The sequence below is a fragment of the Dreissena polymorpha genome, chromosome 9 (genome assembly GCF_020536995.1).
Source record: "Dreissena polymorpha isolate Duluth1 chromosome 9, UMN_Dpol_1.0, whole genome shotgun sequence".
NCBI lineage: Eukaryota > Metazoa > Mollusca > Bivalvia > Myida > Dreissenidae > Dreissena > Dreissena polymorpha.
In genome coordinates, this window is record NC_068363.1 from 70,065,659 (window position 1) to 70,089,447 (window position 23,789).

The window sequence follows — 23,789 nt, forward strand, 5'->3', positions numbered from 1 at the left end:
ATATGCAAAAACTCACAGCAAAGGTGACAGTGACAACCGCAGTTCTCTGTGGCCCACGCTTTGAAATCAGGTCTTGTGCATACATCGGCAGCGTATGCGGCGCAGTTAGGGATCTTGTCCATGCAGGTTCCGATGCATACAATTGTTCCATTGCCGCCTGTACATATTATGCCGTTATGCTATGTAGGATATTGACTGTTGTTTTAATTGTGGTGTTTAACACGATTCGTCACTATTAAAATAACACTAATTGTTTAACAGAATCTCGGGAATATTTAAATTCAAATGATTAACTTTTTCAATAAATGTCTGTTATGAAATAATTGCACATTGCATGAGAAACCAAGTTGTTTTATGTATGATAGTAACAACTATTCAAATAACCACCTTTGAACATTACAAAATAAACCAATATAGCAGCATGACATATGCTCGCACAAATCCTTCACCGTCAATAACTTCATTTAATATTAAAGAAAGCAAAGCGACTCAATACCGGTCATGCCTCCTCCTGTTCCAGTCCCTGTTCCGGTCATGGTTCCGCCAGTTCCGGTCATGGTTCCAGAAGCTACAGTTATATTGATATTGTTCATCATTTAGCTATAGTTAAACTATTAAATACAATGGAAAAACATTATTTATACAAGCATGCAATATGCTTATGAATACTAAGATCATCGCCGTTACAATTATATGGAATGGAATATAACGAACGGTTTTTATTTGTACATTTACATGTACAAACCACTTTAATTCCATACATGTTTACACAGTTTGTCATTTCCAATTCTATTTACCTATGAACACGTTACTGTTTTCTGTATAAATAGGTCAGTCAATTTCAAAGCGGTACTCATCTTCAATCTACATTGTTTATTAAAAATGTTCTTTAGTGATTTTCCTCAGATGGTCATTCTCAGAAGATCTTGCGAGATCTCACCGCAAAGGTGACAGTGATAGGCGCAGTTTTCCTTGGCCCACTGTGTGTAAATCGTGCACACATCTGCAGCGTAGGTGGCGCAGGTAGACAGCTTGTCATAGCAGGTTCCGCTTTCCATTATTCCACTGCCACCTGTATATATGATGCCGTTATACTATATGGGAAATCTACCTTCTTTTTTTAAGTTGTGTGTTTAACATGATTAATCATTATTATAATTACACTCAATTTTAATATAATCTTGGAATAAGTTCATTTTAAGTGTTTAACCTTTTTTATTTTTTTACGTTATGAAATAAATGCCCATTACATGGGAAACCAAGTCGCAGAATATGATCCAAACAACAATTCAGATGATTACCATTGCAAATGCCTACATACACCAATTAACAAGTACGCAATAGACTCGAATAAATCCATTATTACCAATGGCGTTTTATGAATTATAAATGAAACATAGCGACAAAATACCTTATGATCTATGTGTCATACCATCCCCAGTACCTGTTCCAGTAATTGTCCCACTTCCAGTTCCTCCAGTTCCACCAGTTCCTGTCATGGTTCCACCAGTTCCAGTCCCGGTTCCACCAGTTCCAGTCATGGTTCCACCAGTTCCAGTCCCGGTTCCACCAGTTCCTGTCATGGTTCCACCAGTTCCAGTCCCGGTTCCACCAGTTCCAGTCATGGTTCCACCAGATCCAGTCATGGTTCCCCCAGTACCTTTCATCATTCAGAAGCTACAGTAATAATGGTATTAGGTATGATTTATTTTGCAACAAATTCAATCACGAACATACAATTTACCAAGAGCATTTTAATGATTACTTTGGAATCTTTTTAAAGTACTTAGTAAATAGTCTCTTTATTAACCTATAACCAACAGTAGTTGGAAGTGAACAAATACGAAAACACGCATGTGATATATGTCATTCTATAGATTAATGTGTATTCCTGAACACAACAACGAAAACTGCATTTAAATCGGCAATGTTTTGACAAAATACTGGCTAGACTAAGCTCTCTGTAGTAATCTGTTTCATGTAGAATTGTTTTATAGTATCAGCCCTTCTAAGATTTGTTACGGTGTGCTAGTGCTTGTTCTAAAAAAAGTAACATTTCATTAGAAACTTAGCGGCAAATAAAACATTTGATAAAGCTAATATTAATCCAATAACAAACTTACATAATTGTGTGTTACGTAATTAAAAATCATAGCATCACCCTGGAATAAAAATGACCTTCTTTTTAACGAACACCGGAAATCGTGTGAATGATCGCCGAAATAGTCATAGATAACCATCAAATAAATTACAACTTCTAATAATCGAAAACAAAAATTTCTTTCCAGCACTTCTTGGAGTTGCTTCGTTAAAAGCACGACACTATGAGGAGAACCGATACTATGAGAGTAAGGGATACTTGCGGAAACTCACCGCAAAGGTGACAGTGACACGCGCAGTGCTCTATAGCCCACTGCCTGAAATCGCTACTAGTGCACACATCGGCAGCGTATGTATCGCAGTTATTGATCGTGTCATGGCAGGCGCCGCCGCAAGTAGAAACGTAGCCACCTATTGTTCCACCGTCGTATGTACACATTGCGCCGTTATGACATTTAGAATATTTATTGTTGTTCTTAGTTTTGGGTTAAAACATTAATTGTCATTATGGTAATTAGACTTCATTACGACAGAATCTTGGGAAATTAACAGTTCAAATGATAAACTATTTCACTCCATTTACGTTAGAAAAATATTGAACATTGCAAGAGAAACGAATTTATATTATATTATACATCACACAATTCCAGATGACTACCATAGAAAAGTACGCAATAAACCATAAACATGAAGCTCATACTAGGGTCGAATTGCAACCAAATTATTTAAAATAAACTGTAAATAAAGCCAAGCGACTAAGTAGCTGATGATTGACCGGTCATACCTCCCCCTGTTCCAGTGCCTGTTCCGGTTATCGTTCCAGTTCCAGTCATGGTTCCACCAGTTCCGCCAGTTCCTGTCATGGTTCCACCAGTTCCACCAGTTCCAGTCATTGTTCCAGAAGCTACAGTTATAATGATAACACATTATAAACACATAAAACATTATTATTAATAATATGTCAATGCTTTCCATCGAAATCAGACATAACCATAACTTACAGCATTTGTGACAGAAGGCAGGGCAGTTGGTCAAAACCCAATCTGTGAATTTCACATCAGAGCAGACACTAGGTCCATAGTCTGCGCAGGTGGGCATTTTGTCGTAGCAGGTAGCTTAACAAAAAACTTCGTTTTACTAACATCGTCAAACGATATTTATTATGATACTTTCAATTAAAAATTAACTATTCAATGCAATACACGACTTCAATACAGTACTCGACTTCACTGGTGTCTACGATCAATTTTAAGGTCATTTATATTCGGAGATTTGTGTGCACGAACCGCTACTGCTTGTGCACATATTGCAAGTATGAACACAGGTCAGTTGGGCATAGATCTCAGTAGCGCTATTAGAGCATATGTGGTCAGCGGCATCTAGCTGAGCACAATTAGTCGCAACGTCAGCACAGACTCGAATAACATAAAACGCTTTGTTATTAAGTAAAATGATCGTTTAATTCATATTAAATTCTTGACCTAAGATTGCGAATTTTCACCCTACTCGTTAAGTTTATTCGCTTATACTTCCATTCATGGTTCAACCACCTGTGACTGTTCCGCCAGTAGTAGTCATGGTTCCACCACCTGTGATTGTTCCGCCAGTACCAGTCATGGTTCCACCACCTGTGATTGTTCCACCAGTACCAGTCATTGTTCCGCCAGACCCAGTCCCAGTTCCGCCTGTTCCAGTCATTGATCCACCTTTGGTATTTATTTATTTTTTGTATCAATATATGCTTATACGAACTTGAATCAATAAAACAAATTGTATCCATTTTATCTTCTGTTATATAATTTATAAACTGTGCATAAAGTGTATATCAATGCATTGGGGATCTCGTCTTTAAAGTCGAAAACGTAATTGGCATTATAAAAGCCTGCCCCTGAAGTGGAAATTTATCGGCATTTACATCTTTGAAACCGAAATCGACAGACCATACGAGTTTGTAACTTAAATAAACAATGATTTAAAATAAGAACCAAATAGTCAAATGGATTTTTTCCTTTATACGTATCCATGAGTCTTGTGTAAAATGCTAGTGATTATCGCCTATTTAACTAGCACGATCAGTTAGAAGATTCTTGACTTAATGTATTGTTATAGTTGTTGAAGTTATGAATACATGCAAAACGTGCTGTGTCAATCAGTTTAAGAAAAAAAATCAAAAGGAAGACACGCGTAAATGTATATCAGTGTCACGTGACTAGTGGTAGTTAGTTGGTTTGGGCACTTTGATGATCGTTTATAAAAAGACGCCGGTACAGGGGAAATACAATCACAATTGATTTCAAGTTATACATTGATATGCATAGCATTGAGATCATTCGATGCATATTTTTTTTTTAAATAGTCTGCTGTTCATGCATGTTGTACTTTATTCAGATGAAAGGTATGATGGCCATACAGAAAATATAATATACATAGCCTTTTTGTTACGGAAACATGTTTAGTACCTTTCACAAGGAAATGTACAAAAAAAAAAACTGTTAATCCATAGTACTAACTGATTTTTCAGATTTTGGTTGTTACTTCAGTTACCGAGAACCTGTTCTTGCCCCTGTTTTTGAGCCCAAGGAACATGAAATGGTTATTCTAGGCATGCACCACATTTATTAATATATTGAAGAATTATCGACATGTAAATAAACGTTGTTCAACATTGTATGGGTAACTTATTTCTACAGTTAGTCCGTTCGAGAGGACCCACCGCAAAGGTGACAGTAACTAGCGCAGTTTTCTGTGGCCCACACTTTGTAACTGGCACTCGTGCACACATCGGCTGCGTATGAGACGCAGTTGGGAATCTTGTCCTGGCAAGTGCCTCCTATAATCACACTGCCACCTGTACGTATGAATACGTTATACTATCTCTCTATATATGTTTACTACCCGCGCGTATTTTTGCTTTGTATTATATATGTTATACACAACAAATGTTAATTTGAATACATCATGTCAACACTGCGTTACTTAAAGCATACATAAATCCGAAACATGCCGATAGCAGGATAAGCGTGTAATTTTCACCACGCTGCAAATGTCTCTTTATAAATAATTTATTCATTTCAACTTTATAACTTTTATTTTAAGTATTGACTTCTTAATTGTCAATTAAGTTTAATATTAGGTACAAGGTTCATTGTTTATATTCACATACATTTGAACTCATCCTTATAAAATACATTTTCAACATGACGATGTTTAGTAAACAAGTTTTAAGGTAAATTATCTTTATATAATTCATATTGTATATTTCAAATTTAAAAATATTCATACGTGTTAACATCGTTATTTATAAGAGAATTTACCTCTTGTTATAAGATCACTACTAACATTGATTGCGAGCTATTACGATTATGGATGTACAACTTCAAAAGTTTAAATTTGTTAACCCATTTATGCCTAGCGTCTAGACAAAAAGGCCTTGGCAAACAGCGTAGACCCAGATGAGACGCCGCATGATGCGGCGTCTTAACTGGGTCTGCGCTGTTTGCTGAAAGGAATTTCCGTAAGAAATATTCTAAATATAGAAATAAAGGTACTGGACATCCCTAATTTTGGAAATAAATTGATATAATTTAAAAGGATGGGAGAGTCCACTAGGCATAAATGGGTTAATTAATATGCATACGATATGTATGCTGCATTGATAAAGAGCAACTTGAAAACTAATAAAAGTAAGTGGATTGAGGGATGGAAAAACATTTTGAAGCAAAGATCAACACCGCACATCGCTATGTTTGTTTATTAATACAAGCGTTTTGAATTGTTTTGTTGCGAAGTATATTCTTTATGTACATTATTTTTTAATAGTAGAAGATACGCTAATAGAAGTTCTATATACAAAACCTGTATATGGGCTCATATTGTAATATAAAAAAGCCTAAAAACTTGAATCAATAAAATACATTATATCCATTTTATCTTTCTAAGATTGCTAAGTTTTACCATAGTCGTAAAGTTTATTCGCTTATACCTCCAGTCATGGTTCCACCACCTGTGACTGTTCCGCCTGTACCAGTCATGGTTCCACCACCTATGATTGTTCCACCAGTACCAGTAATAGTTCCACCTGTTCCAGTCATTGTTCCGCCAGATTCAGTCCCGGTTCCGCCTGTTCCAGTCATGGAGGCACCTGTGGTATTTATTTATTTTGGTATATAAAGTATATAAATCCGTTTTTATCTAAATATACTTATACAAACTTTAATCAATGAACCAAATTGTATCCATTTTATCTTCTTTTATTGAATAAATAAACTGTGCATTAAGTATATATCAATGCATTGGGGATATTGTCTTCAAAGTCGAAAACCAAAAACGGAATTATCTAAATATGATTCATATTGTACAGTTCATATGTAAAAACATCATATGTGTTAACATCGTTATTTATAAGAGAATTAACCTCGTTTTACAAGATGAACGGACCATATCATCTGAAGGGCTCCAACAATATGAATACGCCCAGTATAATGTCATATCATAACGTGAACAATTCATTATATATATTACGAAAAAAGTTAATGCATTCTGAGGTAAATTCGTATGGTAACACGGGGCCTGCTTGTTTGCCTTTAATGTTTACATTGCGTCGTCATTATTGTGGGTATACTATATCATCTAAAGGTGGGGTATTTACCAAGCATGATATCGCACTTAGTCAACTGCCATTTGTCTGGCTGTTTGGCATAAAAGTCATAAGTCAGATGTCCATTTGGGTTTTGTTCCACGTTTCTATTATGTTGTATTTGATTAACTTTCTAAATATTGTTGTTTAGTTAATTACATAATGTAAAAGAATATTTACAACGCAGTAGAATATCCTCGCCATTTTATTTTTGGTAGGTAGAAACGTTTGAAACAATATTTCAAAATCAGTTATCCAAAATACGCGGCGTTAAAAGAAATAAAACGATAATAAAATCTGAATGGAACATAATCTTCAATTTTTGTCAATAAGAAAATACAAGGTTATTACATACATTTTGTAGGTAAATTAAAGGTCAATTATGTATACAGTTGGTCATTCCGAAAGACCCTTGTGAAAACTCACCGCAGAGGTTACAGTACCCTGCGCAGTTCTCTGTGGCCCACGCTCTTAAGTCGTGTTTCGTGCATACGTCGGCAGCGTAGGTGGCGCAGTTGGAGATCTTGTCTGAGCATGTCCCGGTATGACCGTTTACGCTTCCACCTATACCCACGATTACGTTATAATATATATCCTGTATATACTAACTATTCTTACTTTAGCATTGGCTTTTATACATGTTATATTAAATACAAATGTACAATTTGATACAAGATGTCAATAGAGAAATCCAAAACAGGCAACATTAGCACAGATCGACTTAATCTGTGTGAATGCAGTTAAATATTGACTTCATTGAACAGTATTTATAGTTCATAAATACAGTTTAACACCACACCATGTAATACATTGCAACATGGCGATTGTGTTATGATAACTGGTATTGAAAATCTTGATTATCTACAAATCATTTAACTGTTTTATTTCATTGTAAAACTTATGCTATTTGTTACCCTCATTATTTATAAGAAAATGTATAATTTATAATCTGTTTGCAGTAACATTACAAATCCTCGTAACATGAGGTATGTAAAGCAATAAAAGATAACATTTGATAATATGCACTCGATATGCACATTGCATTTATAAGCAACACTTAAAGGTAAGCGGATTGAGGGATCAACACTGCATATCATGTTTGGAAACATCCAGTGTTTCTTCACATAAAAAGAAAATGTACCCTACAGCTAATTGATTTCGAAGAAAGAAATCAAGGTGTCGCGTAAACTTCTGTTTTACATGCCTACCGGCCTTAACACTGCACCGTAATGTTCTTGGCGGACTACTTTTACGGACTTTCACTAAGGTTAAAGCGGGTATTTACGATTTTTTATATGTGTTTAATTGTAATATATGGATAAAATATGTTACAATAACCATATATAGGCAAGAAAAATTATACATTAAAGCCGAATTTCATAAAATGCAGCAAAGACAAATTAGCGCCCCGAGCCGATTGTGACGTACATATTTTCCTACAATAACCGAAGCATTCGTCTTTGTATTAGGATCGGAGTAAGTGTTCGTGTGTGGTTTAAATAGATATCGTTGCAGGAATTCAAATAAACCGTTAAACTAAGTTTAGATTCACATCGTACATGTATGGTATACATGCTGGCGAATTCGGCTGTACAGCCGTTTTCAATTTCAAAATTAGATATCTGGCTTATTTCGCCTTTTACGACACATGTTCTTCTTAACTTTTATTTTAATTTATATTGAAATATATATATAATAAGTTTTTACACATTTTATATAAATTCATAAATATTTGACAAAATCGTATATATCCGGTTTAAAGGTCAAAGGCAGTTCAGACTTATGGACGATTGAACACGTTAAAGCGTTTCAACAGCATCATATATTTGTTATAAAATTTTAATGTATATATGCAATGAATAAATGCATGAATTAATGCAATATAAATCAATGTACGTATATGAATAATAGCCCTAAGTTATTAATGCAATACATCATTACTATTGATTGTTAAACTGAATGCAAAAACAAATTGCCAAACCGCACGCGCTTGCCTGGTGAAATAACGTAATTGAATTTCATCCCTCATTCAGTTCAAGAACGATATTGTCTGGGCATTTTGAAACGCAGTTGCATTGTATGTATGTATGTATGTATGTATTTATTTTGACCTTGCGGTCAAGGATAACCCATGAAAGTGCAAGCACTTATTTCCAATGGGGTCCTTTGGTTTTGCTGAAGAGACAGCAAGCAGAAGAGACAGTATTGGTATACAAGGAATCCGGGTGCGATACCCTAGCTCTTTGCTAATAGATACCTTGGTTCTTTTACGTGCTCAGTGTATAGCACCGATACACGCGATAATTACCTGGGTTTCATACCAGTACATCTCTAGTTGGGTGGGAACACTTGAAGCATTCTAAAAATTGCCAGTGCCCCGGCCGGGATTTGACCCGGGGACCTCTGGAATGGTAGACCAGAGTGTTACCACTCGACCACCGCACCACCCTCATTAAAATATGACGTTTGTGTGTCTAGGATGGAATATTATAAAATGTTAATTAAAGTATTTAAATATATTGCTCGAATGACACCGGTGAGATTACATTGTAGATTCCTTCAATAATGTCGAATAACGTGATGTTTTAAATAAAGTTTTTGGGTAAATTTTACGGATTGAGAACAGTGTCAGTGACTTTAAAGAGTGTTTAATCACATAATTGTGGTGCATTATTGTTTTAACTTTTGATGGGTGATTTAAAAGGGTGATTTATATGATGAAAAAGTCATTCCTTTACTAGTAGTCTAACAAAGAATGTATATCCGGTGGAATTGCCTGCTTACATCAAATGTTTCAACATGGTACAATATTGGTACATGTAGCATGTACATTGATAAAATACATAATAAGCACTGTTTATGATACTCAAGACAATTACATAGGCATCATATGACCAGCTGCAATCGTATTGAAAAGTACAACAAAAACTGAAAACGATGAAAGACGGTTTAAGCCAAAAACAGCACATAATAGAACGCCAGAACTTGTCAAACCAATCAGGCCTGATTGAAGCTGAACTAACACAGCATGAATTATTCATAACATTAAATGACGACCTATGGTCTGCGATCCACCCATCGTTCCACTCGACACGCCGCCTCCACCGGAATGTGTACTTGAACTTTTGATACAATATCCCATATGTTTTACGCGATTTGTACAAATAATTGTTACATCATGGTCTTACAATTTCATTGTACTGCAATAATGATTAGAAAACAGTTCAAATGCAAGTAAATTAAAGCAATTACCAGGACACGAACACTAACACTAACATGTGTTTTGATATATGAAAGGGACTTAGTCATTTACTTGGGACCCACAAATCTGAATATGACAAAAATAATTATACTATATAAAACCGTGCACAATAATTTTTAATAAGAACAATATTAATAAGCTTATGCATTTAGAAATAAAAATGGTGATGTTATACTAAGCATGTTTGTTTGGTCCCTCCCTTGTATGTTTACATGTTGACCTCATTATTGTGATGTTTCTATATTATCCAGCGTGAGGGTGATATTTACCAAGAATGATTGAATTTGATTAACTAACTGAATAACTCTATGTATAGTGCATTCATTAAGGAACAAGTGGTTTGTTTTTGAAAAACAAGCCCCCTATTGCGCCGCTTTGAAGCCATATATTTGACCTTGAAGGATGATCTTGACCTTGACCTTTCACCACTCAAAATGTGCAGATCCATGAGATACACATGCATGCAAAATACCAAGTTGCTATCTTCAATAATGCAAAAGTTAAGACCAAGGTTAAAGTTTTGGGACAGAATAACAGACAGACAGACCGGCCAAAAACAATATACCCCCGATCATTCGATCCGGGGGTATAAAAATCATTTTCACTGCAGTAGAAGTTCCTTGTGATAATCCCATAAATGCATGTGTGTGTATATAATGGATTTCAAAATACTAATTCAGTTAATAGTTAACAATTAGTTTAAATAGCAAGCGATGTTTAAATAATAAACTATGTTATTTAAAAAATAGATTTTCAAATCATATTGCTATCAATGTAAAGCAGTGGATATTTCACAACTTGCATATATTCTATATATAGATATGTCTACACGTTCTTAAAGATTCTGGACTGAAATGTTAGTTTGTAAATTAACAGGGTTCATTCACGTAAGAAAAACGTAGCAAGTTTGTTGAAGATTCCCATTTTCTCTGTTATGTTTATCATCTATATATTTGACACATTAGGTCATACTTTTATGTCTTTGTTCTGCTAGCTCGTTATTTTTTAAACATCGTTGAATCGGATCAGATAAACTACTACTCAACAAAACCTGGAACATTGCTTGGTTAATGCTTACCACACTTGTTGCAGAAGTGTGCACAGTTGCTTTGCACCCAGTCGTTGTACGAGGGATTTGTGCAAACGGCGGTCGTGTAATCGGCACAGTTCTGTCGGACGTCATGGCAACCTGCGATGAATGAAACATAAATCAGGTCATTCAGCAACAATAAAAAATGACTTGTTTTTAATCGTTATCATACACCATTTAATAATAAATAGTTTCGTTGTCATTTTGTTTCGGAAATTCTGTAACTCAAAATTTACCGCCGTTGGTGCCGATAACCATACTGCCTCCTGAAAGGAATAGATGTAAGATTGAATTCGACTAAATAATACTATTGTATATACCTTTTTGTATAAAAGTAACATTCTATTTGTGCGTTCTTACTATATATCTAATATCTCCTTTAAAACAGTAGCTTATTAGATTACATCATATGCGCGGCCACAGATATATCAATACAACTATCGTATACCTAGACACTATGTATACACAATTTGGGAAACTGTATAACTCAAATTATATAATTGTTTTAAACATATATGAAAGTGTTATACCCGAGCCGGTCTGCCCAGTCTGGGTCATGCTTCCACCACCGCCTCCTACTCCGCCTGCATAAATGGAGTACGTGAAATATGAATTACTTATATCTGGATAGTGAAACTGCAGAACCTCATCACGAGACATTGTCAACTCATATTAGTCTTAATTTAAGGCAGGTGACATATTGCCTATATTGAACATGATGAGAAATAAATACGACATTCAACAAAAACCCTGGGGTGACCGCCTTGCGTATGTTAGACGAAGACTGTACCCAATATTTTCAATAAATAGTGTTTTAAATTATAAAGCTTTCTTTTAAAATAATCATTTATATTTGAATTATGGTGTAATTATATACGTAGAATATGCCGAGATTTTAGTCATGGTACATTCCTTCATTTGCGTACCATGAACAGAATGTTGTCAATACCAATAACACGTTTGTTTATTTATACCCGCCCTACGAAGTCATTTATTAATAACTGGAATCATATCGACGTCTGTCTGTCTGTCCTTCTTTTCGTCCGTAAGTATGTCCGACTGTGCGAAGGCAAAAGCGTAGCTTCTCAAGCGTAACCTTCAATATTCAAACTTGTAGGAATTGTTCAATATGATATAAAGTTGTAAATGTGCAATCGATATCAAGTTACTTTAAACAGTTCGTAATGTGTGCTGTTTTTGTTTACTTGGACGCCCCTGGTAACACATGCTTTATTTTTACTTGTTTTTATATAAACTTGATACATATTACAACGCACGACGTCAATGGTATTCTTCGCCACTATTGTAAAAAGTTCCTAGTGTATATACTTTAAAACGTGGTTCGGAAATCCTGTTGACGATCATCTTGGTCCTTGTGTTCTTTCTTTAAAGCATACCATGTTAGTATCAATTTTAGCGCCTATTTATTTAAAAAAACGTTTCTTATTTATTCTTGGCAAAGTGTTGAAATTAAAAAGGTATAACTAGGCGTCCACTCACAGTAGGCACAGCAGTGGTCGGCGACCCATTGGGCGTAGTTAGTATCCCCACACACAGCCTTCGTGTAGTCGGCGCAGTTGGCGATGGTATCACCATGACACGTGGCCGAACCTGCAGGCAGACGGATAGATTTTTAATTGCAGGAAATATCCGCAGCAGACAAGATATTATATTATTTAAAGTATGTACATGTTATTGTTTTGAAAAACCGATAAAGCTTACAAACTAGCCAATACATGTTTTCATTTTTTTATTTTTTTTTTATCAAAATTAAGATTTATATCACATGGTGTAAACTCTTTAGTTATACTTTATTCCACTCGTAGGTTTTTGTTGCATCCATCGGGGGGGGGGGGTATTTTTAGTTATTTGTGCTAAAGTAGTGCATGAGCATTGTAGTGTGTTAAAATACTTGCCAAGGAATAAAAAACAATGTACTCATCATAAAAATGGTAAGACACGAAACAATTCACTTTTTATATACGACAGTTATGCACACTTAGTATATATGATACATAACGGGTATGTTTCTGAGGCTGAAAATGTGTTCTTTGCATAATGTATGAAAACTTGTTGTTAATGCTGTTATGCCTGTGCCAAAATTAATAACGTCATTCGCTTTTCAATGGGTCTTTGAGTCTGGTAAATGCATCCCGTCGTATTTATCAAGGTCTTAAAAATAATGCAATATTTGCGTTTACTTGTTTAAAGTCATATTATGGGCATCTAACAGTTTATAGGTGTCTATCGCAACCGTTGTTCATTTTTGGTGTTTTCACTTCATATACACTATTTGTTAATGCAGCATCAACATACTTAAACAATATCCCGGAAAGAGAGAAATAATGCACAATTTGTACATTAACCGTACTTTCGTTTGACAACTGATCATTCATGTACGATGTGATACTAAATTTAGTTTTAATGCAGATTCGTTCATACAACACAAAGAAACAATTTTATTTTGTTTTACGGATCATTTCGGCTTACAGGACTCACCAGTCACGTAAAATATAAAATATAAAATATATTTTTATAAACAACTGGTATCAAGATGAGTTGCAGATAATTGGTCAGTAACCACATTTTAACTAACTCTTTTGACCTGTTAATTCTTTTCAGCTCAATTCAACAGTGAAAAATGCCAATAATATCACTTTAATGTAAATCAAGAATCAAACGCAAACTATATTTAGTGTTGTTGCTGTCTATTGCGTATAACCTGAATATAATATCGTTCCACCGCTAGTGCCAGACGATGTTCCGCTTCCAGACACGGTTCCGCCACCAGTTATGGTTCCGCCACCAGTCATGGTTCCACCGCTAGAAATCATGCCAGTTCCGGACCCCGATATGCCTCCTCCTGTTCCTTGGAAGTTGCATTGAGGCGCACCACAACATTCACCTGGCTTCGTGACCAGCTGGCATTCAGGAGGGATGTTGGTGTACGTCGGGCACCTATCAGAGAAAAACGAGCATTGAGTTTCTGTGCGAGGATCGTTGTTCAATTACACCATGTAATGTAGTAATGAATATATAAATTATGCTACGCATGCATTAGGTTATCTTTGTTATTTTTACATCGGTTTCCTGTACATAAAATTTATTACTATGCAATTCATGAAGGCAAAGTCTATATGCGTATTGATTAATATTCTTTTACTCCAAAGCAAGTAGCAAGTAAAATATGAATATGGCAATGCACTTAAATTGAAAAAAGTGAGTGTAAGTTATAAAGCTACCTATGTAAGAAGCAATACATAAATAGAATAAGATTTTGAAATTCTCGCTAAACATAGTAGTTTTGTTTTATTCTGAGTACATATGCGTATTTTGTGGCTTTTTAAAGTTGTTGTTGTTTTGGTATATGTAAATAAGGCTTTGGTGGGTTTTGGTAGAGAAAAAAATGGTGTCACATACTGATCAGTACATTTGTAGTGGCCGGTACTGCCGTCTTCACAGATACAGTTGTAGAGACATCCATCTTGCCAGGTCTGACCGGTCTGATACGTGGTACCCTTGTACTGACATCCTTGGAAAAGGTGAATGTAGATGATAATACACAGTGACCTTAATATTATGTGGTAGTTGTCCGCAAGCCAAAATACATTCATAAACCTTGCAGGTAATAGAAAGCGTGCAAGCGGGGATGTTGCATCTGTTTTAACCTTTAATAACTTAATGAAGACATTGAAACTAACATTGAAGTTATATTGCTTTAAAACACAAAACAATCTAAAGAACCAAAACGATGGATATAATGTACAGCTGCATAGTTTTTAGAAACGTTAAACTGGCTTTTAAACAAAATGCAATCTTGAAGCCATAATTATTATAATAAACAGAGGTGTTCCATGCTCTTTTTTTTACAATTTCGTGTCTGCTATGTTTATCTTACTTACAGAAAAATAACAATTTGAGGAATAAGCTGAAATCGATATCCTGATCAATATATTAAATGACTCATCTTACACTACTGAACATGAACATTAAGACACAACAAGCATTTCTCAGTTCTTTTTTTTAATAAAACGCTCTCTCTTAAAAGGATATTCTTTGTCACTACTTTGTCACTGCATAACTGTAAGAGGTAACTCGAAATCGAAAATTGTAGTAATACATACTTTTTATTAATAACTGCTAGATGTATGTCAGTTATACAAAATATATATCAAAGCAAATCTTCTGTCACATTTCAACGGAATGTAAGTCGAGTTCAAGAATTGTAATAAGAATGCTCTATATAATTATCAAATTTTCTTTCATTTATTTTGTTTCATATATGTACATAAGGTAAAACGTAGTTCTCCTTATCTTGTGTTCGACTTCGTGTTCTTGAAATATGAAATAATGCTAAATGCCGTAAAACATCGAGTAAACTCAAGAAGCAATCTTCAAAATGAGAGCTTCATTTAAGACAGCAATTAAACTGGTTGATAGGGTAAATTGTAACTAACGATTTTGTAAAGAGAGCAATATAATTTTTATGTGACAATCTGTATATCTTAATATGATTTTATCATTAAATTATATTAAGTAGCACATTTGCTTAACAACATTACGTGATTGCTGGTAAAGCGGAAGGGAACACATATGATTTGTTAATATTGCCAGAGCAATTACACAAAGTTCACACACACACGCTAGGTGAAGATCAGAGAGGGTTCATTGACACATACAACTTACCGGCTATTTGACGTCGCTCCCCTATAAAAAAACACACAATAAGGAAGATTGTGACTTTGATAACAACACAAACATTTCTATGTCATAAATGCCAACGTTCAATAAAATAAATCATGTACATTAATATTACATAATTTATTTTTACAATATGGTACGAGCAAACCAGCTAAAACAATAAATCTTAGCTTATTTGCTATATTATAAACAGGAAAAACTGTCAATACAGTCTGCACGGCCATAGATGCATTTGAATTGCAATTGAGAAATGAGATCCCGTGCGAAGAATAAATATTAGAGGGACAGAGATATAAGTGCGGAATGCAACAGTTTTGAAACGTCTTTCATACTCAATCACTGACGAATAGACGGTAAAGGTTCTTACACATTTTGTTTATGAACTATACATTAAATAGAATAACGATTGCAGAAGCTACTCACCTCTTTTCGACCTTAACGCCTCTCGAGTCTTGCTTTCTCCAGCAAGAGCCAAGCCCACGCAGATAGTCATAACCAACACCGTCCGCATGGTTCTTCAGTCCTAACGAAAATGCCAAAATTATAAGCAGAATGGTATTGAAATGAGGGATCATATCTTTAGAAGTCAATTTAAAGGTCACAGTTGCAAAAAATGGACTTCCAGTGCATGATGCATGATCATGATTTGGATGATAAAACTGGGATGGCGTGAGTGGTTGTCAACGTGTCGTGTTCTGAGCTCGACGATTAAAATTTTGCAAAGTTAATGCAAATATAATCATCTGACTTAAAACAATACTTTATGAGTAAATCATCATCTCAGAATCAGTCAAAATGAAAACGAGTCTGTATGCGGGAACTAAATATTATAGCATCTATACTTTCGTCTGCTGCGGTTTTTAGTTGTTCGCTTGCGAATAACTAAGGTTAGTACTATGCGTTGCAAATCGATCTATTCTTAACTACGCTAAGAACGATAACCACCGCATCTGAGACTTTTAATAGATGCTGATAAAACAGCATAGTGGGATGTTGTGTTACCTCGTTAAAAAGGCATGCTACTATTGAAAAACAACTACATATAACAAGAAATATCTTTTTTTTTAAACAAAAGTTTAACTATTGTTTTTGTTATCTTGTTAGTCACATATTCACCGCATGAAATGTGTGTTATCAACTTATCATTGTCAAACCACACTTTAGTGTAAGAAGATAAAAAAATATACTACGGGAGTACTACGTATAAGTGTAAGTAGATAAAAATTATACTACGGGAGTGCACATCATATGTGTCCTCACATGCCTCATTATGAGTGTATTTCTACACCATCGAAATATATCGTGTGTTAATATTTGATTTACACGCAGTTTTCTTTCGACACATTTAAATCACACTTTGATGGCCGCGTCATGCTAAAATGGGGCTTATGCGTTTCGGCCAACGCATCTAAAGCCCAGCCTGTGCATTTGCGCAGTCTAGTCAGGGCGATGCTGTTCGCTATAAAATCAACCAATGTGTTAGGGTCTCATTATGTATCTCCTGACCAGACTGAGAGATGCGCAGGCTGAGTGGGCTATACATATGATGGGCGCATATGGAATAAGACCCATTTTCGCATGACGAGGGTCATTAAAAATCTCATCGCGATTTGTATGTGGCACATTTTAGCACAATGCTTTTCGATACAAAATTGTAATCAAAATAGCAAACTTGTAAATAAGGGCAGCCTATCTAGGCGTTTAGGAACGATTTCTAGACGTGCTGACCGAGTACTGCAAACATTTGTGGGGTTGATAATAAAAAGATTTTCCTCTTATCGTGATACTAATCTATTTGTCTGTCTTCTCATCTTGAAAGCAAAACTGTATTTATCGATAGTTAATTACATATTCCCCGGACGATTTAGTGAACTAGTACTGACCCTGAAATTCTGCGAGATGGATTTTAACGCGTAATTGTAACTGGGCCACAATTTGTGTCATTTGAACATACAGAGAGTAAGTAGTCCGGAATTCCCTACACCGAATAGTGATACATCCTTTGCGCTGAGCACAGACACAGTGATCTAGCCAAAGTTCAGAGAATTTATCTCGAATCAGCCTATGGAATATTCGAATATATTCATGCGTGTCTGCTGGCGTTATGTAAGTCATTTAAGGTGAAAAGCTGGGTATAACAGCTACGCCGAAATAGCGCATTAGTGCTCTATACACATGTTTAGGTCAGAGTTGTTGACACCGTGTGAACTGCTAGGGTAACAAGTAATGCATAAACAACAAAGTACGGGCCAACAGGGCTGTCTTTATGACTACATAATTCGTGAGTAAAAAGTATTTCTCGCATATTTATTTTTCACGCATTTTCATCAATTATGTAATTGTATATTTTGAATTTGTATATGGTGTCAAAAATGAAAAGTTGTGTACAGGAAATTTCAATAATGAAATTATATTCTACTAAGATAGGTATGCGATATTCAAAGAATATTAATTTATTATGATGGTGATTTTAAATTGTCTTTATATTCAGTTCTCATTACCATTTTTATCATACTTACTATGCTCTCTGAACGTCTGAAAAGGCTGTTGTTATTCTGTCTAAGTTATTTCTATAAAATAAATAGGACGATATAGACAATAATAGGTTAGTGTTGATTATAGATCAGATTTATCATGCGAGGCTTAGAAAACAAAAAGCACGAGCCTTGGCGAGTGCTTTTTCGTTTTCGTGCCGAGCATGATAAATCTGATCTATAATTAACACTAATCTATTATTCTATTCATCCCACTATTTATTTTGTAAACCTTTTTATTTAAACAAAATTAGTTTGACTGCATAATTTCGCTGGATTTATGACGTCGAAATATTGACGTCATTTCCTGCCGTTGATTATAGATGATATTTAATCAATGGGGCTTTAATCAACCGAATTCACTGTAAAAGTGGGATAAAAAAAAGAGCACACACATCTCAACCCGTGCGTTAAGACACACTCTTTAAAAATTTGAATGGCTTATGTTGATGTCAAACTTGGGATTAATTTTGAAAAATGAGTTGCGCCTTAAATTAGGTAATAGCGAACAACTTAAGTGCCTTCAGCTGTTTGATTAAACATCATAAAGAGAAAATGTGTTTAGCTTAAACCATTAATTTTATTAATAGCTATGTAAAAATACGTAATATAAGCGCAATACGACAATCTTATATAGAGAATAATAGGTCAGTGTTGATTATAGATCAGGTTTATCATGCGAGGCTTAGAAAACAAAAAGCACGAGCCTTGGCGAGTGCTTTTTCGTTTTCGTGCCGAGAATAATAAACCTGATCTATAATCAACACTAACCTATTATTCTATTTATCCCACTTTTTTTTGGGGGGGGGGCAGGGGATATATTTTTGACCAAATTTCGAGTTCTGAAAGGCCGCAAACAGTCAAATCCATTGCATCAAAACAGAAAGTGACACAAGAAAGCCTTTTTGTGTCAGTGTCATAGCATAGGCAATATTCATTGAAAATACAACCAAAGACAAGGCTGGCTTCTTCACTTGTGAAACTATGGCCCTTGATCTTTCCCCCCACCCACCTCATTTTTAATGAAAAATTGAGAAATTTGACCCATTTCATGGCATGCACAGAACATTCAAACAGAATGCAATCCTAGTTTTGGCTACATTACTCACTAATTTCATCCCTGTGCTTTGTTTATTTGCCTAGAAAAGTGTCTCCCATACGTTTAGATTTTTCACAATTTACCTTCAAAATTTTGTTCTGTTTCTGCAGCGTGAAATATTGACTTCCGACAAAAGTGAAAACCTCCTTTATGAAGATTCAAAATTTCCTTGCTAGGGAGCTGTGGCTAGTTGTAATGTTTTTTTCCAAAATTTTGAGACATTCTTTCTACAACCTAACACAAGAAATACATCTTATAAATACCTAATTGATTTTTAAAGACCATAGGTAACACCTACCCTAAAGATATGTAATTTTCATGGACCCCCCTTTCACTGATATATCCCCTGCCACCTAAACCTTTTTGTTTAAACAAAAATAGTTTGACTGGATAATTTCGCTGGATTTGTGACGTCATTTCGTCGAAATATTGACGTCATTTCCTGCCGTTGATTATAGATGATATTTAATCAACGGGGCTTTAATCAACCGAATTCGCTGTAAAATTGGGATAAAATGGAATGTAAGAAAGTGTCGTCATCGAATGGATCCCACATGAATGCAAGTAGTTTTACTTACACTTATTCTGATTGTTTTAAGTTATGTTGAAAAAGGTAAAGTGAACCATGTGGTCTTGTGAGCTTCGATAGTGCGAAATAAGCCGCGGTTTTTCCTACGTCCTACGTCAATAAGGGGCCACGAGGAGCCTAGGCGTGCTAGATTTTATTTTGAGAACATGCATGTACACGAGACAAAAGTCTTACAAGTGCTACTAATGATGCATACCTCGCATTTTAATGTTCGTAATAAACTTCATATGAGTAGGAATATTTTACTAATCTAGTATCAAATCAATCAATATAATGTATATTAAAATCGTATTATATTATTTTCAGCCTATCACTAAAATATTTTGCTATTCTCATGAGCTTATATACGAATGAACTACATACAGGACACAATAAGGATGAACCATTTGTTCTACAATATGCAATAGTGTGCATATTATTTGCAGAAACTTTGCGTCAACACATTTCATTCGCAATCTGTTGACTTCAGAAATTTATTTGGGACATAACATATCTCTTGGATAGTAAGCGAAAAAAGCATTGACTAAGATGGCATTATAATACAGTTTAAAACATTTAAATATATATTATATATTTATATAAAGTATAATAATAAGTATTGTCAAGTTAAGCCGAGATAAATCCTCTTGATCCATAAGAGAGTTTAAAGCAACAAATTCGGTCCCATAACATGTAAACAACCGTATTAAAATATTGCTAAAAGAGGGATGAGTAATTCGATGAACAAATAAGATTTTTAAAAAACGTTTGAGTTTTAATATGTATTGTAGTCATTTATTTAGGAAAACCCTCGCAAAGCGAACTTTTTCAAAAATATGTATGCCGTACGAAGGTCTGTTAGGAATATAACCAATCACATTTTTAACAACCGTTTTAAAATATTACTAAAAAAGGATGAGCAAGTCCATAAACAAATAAGATTTAAAAAAAATGTTTATTGTAGTTATTAATTTAGGAAAACCCTCGCATAGCGAACGTATTCAAAAAATATGTATGCCGTACGAAGGTCTGTTAGGAATATAACCAATGAATTTTTTAACAACCGTTTTAAAATATTACTTAAAAGAGATGAGTTATTCCATAAACAAATAAGATTTTTTTTAAATGTTAGATTTTTAATGTGTATTGTAGTCATTTATTTAGGAAAAACCTCGCATAGCGAACTTATCCAAAAATATGTATGCCGTACGAAGGTCTGTTAGGAATATCACCAAAACAATTTTTTAACCGAATTATTCAGCTAACAAAGTGCTGTAGTATCGATGTGTATAACAGCTCCAGATAAAACACAAAAAGTATAATTTCAGATATTGACTTGCAACATAACGGACAAGTAAACACATTATCTTTATAAAGGCGGAGTCTAAATTAGCATTAACCAACAAGGCAGGCAACTCATGACGTCACAATTCGGGAAGTGAAAACAGTGGTTCTTAATTGCTTCGCTTTCCGTGTGTCAAAATAACGTTTAAGATCTCTTTTCTGGTTGGATAAAACAGTCCAATCAAGAAAATCAAAACACTTATCTGACAAAACGGTCAATTTATGCTGCATGCAAGCTATTTACATCACAAAATTTGTAAACCAAAACGTTTGGAATATTTGATTTCGAGGTTACTGACAGTGTTCATGACTAAAATCAATGTGCTATTACTTGAAAATCATTTTTTTTATTGGTATTAACCAGGAAAGTGGCAGAATATTTGCCGAAAACATAAGAATCTTGTGTAAATTGGTCCAAGTGGTTACGAAAATTGCCGATCGTACATATATATTAATAGACATAGGCTAAATGACATAATACGCTTCATAATTCAGGTGTATCGGCCTTGAAATTGTCATTTTATTAAATGAGAAGCAAAATCATACATATATAAACACGTTTTAGTTAGTAACATTAAAATCTTTGGATGCAGTAATTGTGTTTTATCGGAAACCGCGACATGCTTTTTTTCGGAAACCGACGATCGATTATTTCCGTTACAATTTTCGGAAGATTTCAACAGACAAGTTTTCGTCTAAATTCTATTGTTTTCCTCAAGCATTATACCACTTTCTTATTGATTACCAATATGTAAATGATTAAAAAGAAATATAACCTTGATTTTGGCCAGGAACTCTTTATATAATCCCTTTAAAAAGACGCCTCAAATTTAACGCATAAAACATAAAAATAAAACACATTTTACAGTTTATCCCTCATTTCGATGTTATTTCTTTGTACTTAAGAAATTATATCACGCAATTTATGTTTGGTAAGCAAAATGTTAACATTATATATAGTTTGGAAAAAAATCTTTGGTAAAAATGAAGCTTAATTCGCTACACATGTAAAATAAAATGCCAATTTTTTTCAAAATATTTACTTTAAATCAGTACGTTTGTCTTTATTAGTCTAAAACAATATTAACTTAGTTATTTATTAAAATAAATATTACAAGAATAACAAGTTTTCATAGAAAAATTATGACATAAAAGATTGATTGGAAGATATAAACTAATCACTGGGTTGCTAGGGTGCCATCCTAGAATGGTCATGTTACTAAAGAAGTACCTGATATGTCGATTAATTTGCCTCTTTTTTGTTGTTAAGACATGGAATATTTAATTACAATGCTTAATTGTCTTGAAAATGTGTTCATTCACTATAAAAGGTCAATGAACTCTGAAAAGTGGCTGAATTTACTGAAAAATAGGCTTAATGCTTATTGAAATTCAAAACAAAAAAGTACTTAAATATTATTATCTATGCATTTTCTGATCAAAAGTGGTATTTATAGTTTGTAAAGAAGATGCATTTTCAAGCACAAATATAAGAATTATGATTTTTTTGTAGAATGGGTGCATTTTATCCAGTAATCTCATAGTACCAGTTTTTGGTTAGAAAACCAATAGTATTATTTTAAAGTTCGCAAATCCTTGTTCCGAAAACATCATAAAAGATATGATTTGCGGAGTAATTTCATTTAAGCAAACAGAAAATGCTTTCTGAAACCCTGAATAGTATCCCTGCAATCATTCATGCTATCTGAATCAAATATATTTGATAAGTAATTGTGACTTACTTAGAATTTAAAAAGTAATTGCGACAATATAACAGTTTATTGTTTATACAATAAACAATTTTCCATTAGTATACAGAACATACATGTAATGTTTATATCAAACGATCGGTGAGTGATTAGTACATTTTATACAAAGCATTTACAGTCCTCTTTTATAGTCCTCTTACTTGACAAGTTTTAACCAATATCTAACTACATTTACAGCTCGAATTATACCGAGAGAAGTTTTTCCTTCTTAACCATAAACAGTTATTTTAAATCTGTATCGTTACATCCAGTATTGTTTTACAAAAAAAAAAGATTTCTTTCCAACACAGGAGCGTCGTGTAATTCCCACACATCAGACCCATAATGCAAACTAGCCAATATGAGCTTACAAAATGAGTCAAATAAACATTTAACAGACATTGTAGTGTACTTTAACACACATGCGTTTAGTTTAAAAGTTGCCTTCGATGGCTGACCTGCTTAGGTGTCAAAGGTTGATGTAAAATACCATCGGGTGATAAAAAAATACGTAAATAAGTAAACTTACTGATAATTTACTGATAATTCATCTTTATAAAAGAACTGTAAACATTTTCTTATTCTACCACCTTTTTACAAAATCATTATTGTTGTCTTAGAAAAATGTACATTTATTTTCCATCTATGATAGTATTGTTCTAATAATAACAAACCCTTTTTAAACTCATCCTCAGTTTCTGCCATTA

General features: G+C 34.3%; 2 protein-coding genes across 51 annotated transcripts in view; one reads left to right on the forward strand and one right to left on the reverse strand.

Moving 5' to 3' along the window:
• The window catches only part of LOC127844536 (transmembrane protein 241-like), a 231,399-nt gene that overhangs the window by 71,937 nt on the left and 135,673 nt on the right, over positions 1–23,789 (forward strand). The window lies entirely within an intron of this gene.
• The window catches only part of LOC127844527 (putative per-hexamer repeat protein 5), a 119,152-nt gene that overhangs the window by 1,486 nt on the left and 93,877 nt on the right, over positions 1–23,789 (reverse strand). For 28 of the 50 annotated variants that reach the window (XM_052374835.1, XM_052374836.1, XM_052374810.1 and 25 more), the window contains 8 exons: positions 3,651–3,806; positions 3,102–3,215; positions 2,885–3,004; positions 2,374–2,526; positions 1,433–1,660; positions 941–1,072; positions 497–568; positions 17–157 (listed from right to left, as the gene is read on the reverse strand). In XM_052374835.1, the coding sequence (XP_052230795.1) occupies positions 17–157; positions 497–568; positions 941–1,072; positions 1,433–1,660; positions 2,374–2,526; positions 2,885–3,004; positions 3,102–3,215; positions 3,651–3,806 (1,116 nt within the window). Of the gene's footprint in view, positions 1–16; positions 158–496; positions 569–940; positions 1,073–1,432; positions 1,661–2,373; positions 2,527–2,882; positions 3,005–3,101; positions 3,216–3,650; positions 3,807–23,789 lie in introns of all 50 variants that reach the window. The other 22 variants (XM_052374849.1, XM_052374831.1, XM_052374809.1 and 19 more) reach the window with 18 other exon arrangements.